Source organism: Microtus oregoni, unplaced genomic scaffold (assembly GCF_018167655.1).
Source record: "Microtus oregoni isolate MIOR12 unplaced genomic scaffold, Mior012 000112F_ref0000385, whole genome shotgun sequence".
Classification (NCBI taxonomy): Eukaryota; Metazoa; Chordata; class Mammalia; order Rodentia; family Cricetidae; genus Microtus; species Microtus oregoni.
This window is the reverse complement of record NW_024544738.1, coordinates 2,756,117-2,761,590: the sequence shown is the minus strand read 5'-3', so window position 1 is coordinate 2,761,590 and position 5,474 is coordinate 2,756,117. Positions and strand designations below refer to the sequence as shown.

The window sequence follows — 5,474 nt, the reverse complement described above, 5'->3', positions numbered from 1 at the left end:
ATGGCTTTTTGAAGACATAGTTAAAGTACCAATTAGGTGGCAGCCTGGAGGAGTGGGGCCGTGTTCTCCAGAAGAAGGTGTGTGTTATATGATTTGAATAAATATCTAAACATGGTACAGTTTCTCCCATAGCCAGGAACCACAGGTCCAGGAATCAAGGGGTGAAAAAGGGAATAGTTTCACTTATTATCAGCCCTAGTGACTCACTGGAAAATTTTTGTTCCCTGTTCCCGCCATTTTTTTCTTTTGGCTTTTCAAGACAAGGTTTCTCGGGCTGGAGAGATTTCTCAGAGGTAAAGAGCATTGGCTTCTCTTCCAGAGGTCCTGAGTTCAATTCCCAGCAACCACATGGTGGCTCACAACCATCTGTAATAAAATCTGGTATCTTCTGGCCTGTAGGCACACATGATAAATAAATCCTTTAAAAATGTCTTTTAAAAAATATAAGACAGGATTTCTCTTTGTAGCTTTGGAGCCTGTCCTGGAACTCTGTAGGCCAGGCTGGCATCAAACTCACAGAGATTCATCTGCCTCTGCCTCCCGTGTGCTGGGATTAGAGGCGTGCACCACTGCCACCCAGCTTGTTCCCCTTGTTCCTATGATCTTAAATTCTACTGCTCTAGAAGTTTTGGTTCCAGAAGGGGAAGCCCTTCTGCCAGGAGCCACAACAAACTTTCTATTAAACTGGTCTTCTTGGCCACGTTTTATTTCTAATGTCCTTAAACCCACAGGCTAAGAAAGACATGTGTGAGGAGAGGTGATTAATCCAGATTGCCATGGGGAAATTGGATTGTTTCTCTACAATGGAGCAGGATTGTTTCTCTACAATGCAGTGCAGGAGATCTACGAGAAACTACAGCAGCCTAATCCAGGCAGGATGAGAAAGGGCACAGATCTGTCAGGAATGAAAGTATGGTCACTCCTCCAGGAAAAGAGCCAAGCCTGCTGAGGTGCTTGCAGAGGGTAAAGGAAATACAGAATGGGTAGTAGAGGAAGGTAGTTCTAAATACCAGCTAAGGTCACATGACCAGTCACAGAAACGGGGATTATAATTGACATGAAAGTTTCTGTTTTATTTTGTTAAGACTGTATTTTATACGTTTTCTTTCCTGTATTTCTTTATCATATGTTGTAATATCAATTAAGAATTATCAGTAATTATCATATTTAAGTTAGAGATACTAAAAAATGTTTCTCAAGGGACAATGCCACTATCCTCTATTTCTAATACATTGCGGTCATATGAGGTTATATCATGTAAGGCTTCGTTATGACCTGGTTAAATAGATAATGTGTTTGTGATTGTATGTGGTATAGTTATGTGTAGGAGTTATTATGACCTGGTTATTGTTTTCATTTGGAAATTGATCATGACATGAGGAGATATGATTTGTGTCAAGTTGACAAGGGGTGGATTGTGATGGCTGTTCTCGGTTGTCAACTTGACTATATCTGGAATTAACTAGAATCCAGAAATGGTCGCAAGCCTGTGAGAGATTTTTGTGCTTGGGTTGAAGTAGGTAAATCCACTTCTAGTTGGACCTTTGGAGGCAGGAAGACATATGCCTTTAATCCTGGCCACACCTTTTTGCTGGAAATCTATATAAGGACATGAAAGGAAGACATTTTTGTTCTTTACCTGTTTGCTTTCTCCCTCCCTGGGACTAGATTCTTGGACTTGTTCACAGCCAGTCATTATAGCTAGACTTCAACCTGCAAATCATTTCATATATATATCTGTGGTGTGTGTCAGATTCATTTTATAAGTTCTGTTCCCCTAGAGACTAAGACACTCATCAACTACCTGTGGCAGGAGTTATAACAGCTGCTCTTATCACCCTTGACCTTTCCTAGCTCCTAGCTTCCCCCTTACTCTTCCTACCACCTGCCTTCACCACAGGCTCAACTAAACTGTTTCCATGCTTTTCTGACTGTCTTCAGACTAAGCAATGATTCAAAAGTCTGGGTAATGCTTTAAACACGTTTTCTTAGGTCAGCCCCAGTACAGTCTGGTTGCTCTTCCCTACCCCATCTCATGCCCTTCCCTTGGGTCCTTTGGCACCTGCCCTAGTGCTAAAACATGAGCTCCCATCTTACTCTCTGGCAGGTCCCAGATTCGATCCGCCTTCTAAGAGGCTGGCTCCAAGTCTTTATTCACATAGTATGATGGCTAATTCCAGTTATTAATTTGACTACGACTGGAATCAACTAAATCTCAAACATGCCTGTGTGGGGATTTATTGATTGGATCATTTGAGGTAGAAAGACCCACCGTAAGTCTGGCCTCACATTCTGGTGGCAGTCCACATAAAAAGACATGGAAGCAGGAAGCTTTGCTTTCTCCTTTCCTGGCAAGTTCATCTACTCTGCTGCTGAGGCATTTATTCACTGGTGTTAGAACCAACTTCTCAAAACCCCTCCTCCCCAAATGGAGAGTTGTGGAGGCATCCCAACTGATACATCTACATAACAACTCCTGCATCTGAGGTGCAGGGAACATTTCAGAAGACTGTAAGAACCAGAGAAACAAGGAGCTTGCTGTGACAATGTAGCTTCCTAGAACGTCAGAAACTACAGTCATGATGTTTCAACACCATGACTACCCAAGCAGGAGTTGAACAAGAACCACAATAGGTGTGCCAAAATGGGCAGGGGAAGGCTCAGGAGGCCTCAACCCTATGCAAAGAACTATAGGCAACTAAGAGAGGAAGTAGCCTTCCCTGGAGTACAGCATACCAATTGGTTGTTCAATACCAAAACACATACAAAATTGCATTCTACAGACTGAACAGGTTATATTTAGGAATATATATGCATATAACAATAATTAATGAAAAAAGAGGCCATGAATTTGAAAGAGAGCAAGGAGGAGTGCATGGAAGCATTTAGAAGGAGGTTTGGAAGGGAGAAATGATGGAATTATATTATAATCACAAAAGTAAAGGAAATAATTTTTAAAGTAAAGAAAATGGGAGGGAGACTTGTTTGGAAAAAGGCTACATTGGGAGTAGGAGAGAGATGAGAGGTGGCAATGGGACTGAAAAATGGCCAAAGTCTATTATATACATGTATGAAATTGTCAAAGAGTAATAAATCAATAAGAAAAAAGACTGGAGAGTCTCATTCTGAGGATTCCTGGAGGCAGGATCGCCCTATTCAGACTGTGGTAGAGGATTTTGGGACTGAGCGTGGCTGTGCCAGCGCGTGGAGCCAGAAGCAGCCTCCGGGATGGACGTGTTTCTCATAATCCGGCACCACAAGACCACCATCTTCACGGATACCAAGGAGTCGAGTACCGTATTCGAGCTGAAGCGCATCGTTAAGCGGCCACCAGATGAGCAGCGGCTGTACAAGGACGACCAGCTCCTTGATGATGGGAAAACTGTGGGGGAGTGTGGCTTCACTAGGCTGACAGCAGGGCCACAGGCCCCAGCCACAGTGGGCCTGGCCTTCCGAGAGGATGACTTCGAAGCCCTGCACACTGAGCCCTTCTCCAGCCCTCCAGAGCGTCCATATGCGATGAAGCCACAGGATTCTGGAGACAGTGACGATTAACAAGCTGTGTAGTGAGGGCCCCAGGCCCACCCCCACCCCCAGAGACCCATTCCCTTAATAAAGATTTGGCTGCTGGGCAGCGGTGGCGCATGCCTTTAATCCCAGCACTCAGGAGGCAGAGGCAGGTGGATCTCTGTGAGTTCTAGGCCAGCCTGGTCTACAGAGCTAGTTCCAGGACAGGCTCCAAAACCACAGAGAAATCCTGTCTCGAAAAACCAAAAATAAAATAAAATAAAATAAAATAAAGATTTGGCTGTCAAAAAGAAAAAAAAAAGACTGGATATATCCAAGAGGCTAGACAAAAACCTTTCAGGAAGGATTAGAGTCCGCAAGGCCGTCCAAAGCCTAGCCTATGCCTCCCATGTGCAAGTAGCTAACAGTACTGACTGGCGGGGGCAGGAAGAGCACCAGAAGGCCCCAGAGGCTTTTCATGAGAGAACACCTCTGAGAAGTTCGCAGGGCCCAATGCAGACTGCTCAGAAGTCTTTTGTAAATAAAATGTCTTAAGTCCCTAAGACACACTTCCCCAATATCAACCGCAACTACCAGCTAATAAATTAATGTCAACTGTTGTCTTATCCATACCTAACTCTGACCCTGACTCTAAAATCAATATTTGAATGCTGACCTCAATCAATACATGATCCTGGTCTTGACCATGAGCCTGACCTGCCCTTCTCACTAACCATAGCCTTGAAACCCACTCTAAATCTGACTCTAAACTCTCAGCCTGAACGTAACAATGACCTGCATTCCAAACACCACCTCATCATGACACTGGCTGGCTCTAACCCCTGACCTAAATGATGCCAAATTTAATCTTTAACCATGACCCTGCTCTAACCCGAGTCAGAACACTGGCACAGACTCTGAACAAGACCTGATACCTAACTCTAACCCAGACTCTGATGCTACACTAAGGATAGCCCGAATTGTACTTGCAAACTCTAAGCTTAAGGAAATGCTAAGTTGTTTCTTGTAAGGTATTTTGTCACAGCAACAAAAAGTTCCTAGCGCAGGAGCCAATTCTCTCAACTTATTCAACAACTTTTAAAGAAATTCCAGTTCACATTGGAGCACATTTATTCAAGGTGATTTAAGAATTTAGAAATGGGCTAGAGCATGTTTAACATGTGTCTAAATTTAATCCCCAGAACCCAAATATGAGTAAAATTAAATATTATTGAAGGTCAAACTAACACAACTAAAACAATTTTGAGGGGCTGGAGAGATGGCTCAGAGGTTAAGAGCACTAATCGCTCTTCTGGAGGTCCTGAGTTCAATTCCCAGCAACCACACGGTGGCTCATAACTATCTGCAATGAGATCTGGTGCCCTCTTCTGGCCTGCAGCATACATGTAGGTAAAACACTGTATACATAATTATTAATAAATAAATCTTTAAGCCGGGCGGTGGTGGCGCACGCCTTTAATCCCAGCACTCGGGAGGCAGAGGCAGGCGGATCTCTGTGAGTTTGAGGCCAGCCTGGTCTACAAGAGCTAGTTCCAGGACAGGAACCAAAAGCTACGGAGAAACCCTGTCTCGAAAAATCAAAAAAAAAAAATCTTTAAAAAAATAAAAATAACACAATTTTTTAAATATTTATTTATTTATTATGTTTACAATATTCTGTCTGTGTGTATGTCTGCAGACCAGAAGAGGGCACCAGACCTCATTACAGATGGTTGTGAGCCACCATGTGGTTGCTGGGAATTGAACTCAGAACCTTTGGAAGAGCAGGCAATGCTCTTAACCACTGAGCCATCTCTCCAGCCCCCAAAATAACACAATTTTGAAGTTGAGAGCTGGTGGTGGTGGCTCATATCTGTAATCCCATTACTTTTGAGGCTGAGACAGGACTATCATGAGTTCAAGGCCTGTTTGAGTGACAGTGATATTTTGTCTAAAAACAAAAACAA

The 5,474-nt window shown here is 43.3% G+C and overlaps 1 protein-coding gene across 1 annotated transcript; it reads left to right on the top strand.

Annotated features, from left to right (window-relative positions):
• The first annotated feature begins 3,228 nt into the window (after positions 1–3,228).
• LOC121443714 (elongin-B-like) lies at positions 3,229–3,555 on the top strand. Its single transcript, XM_041645518.1, has one exon. The coding sequence runs from the start codon at positions 3,229–3,231 to the stop codon at positions 3,553–3,555; it is 327 nt and encodes a 108-aa protein (XP_041501452.1).
• The last annotated feature ends 1,919 nt before the right edge of the window (positions 3,556–5,474 follow it).

Excerpts from the sequence above, each read along its gene's own strand:
- LOC121443714 (XM_041645518.1), top strand. The coding sequence starts at position 3,229 with ATGGACGTGTTTCTCATAATCCGGCACCACAAGACCACCATCTTCACG.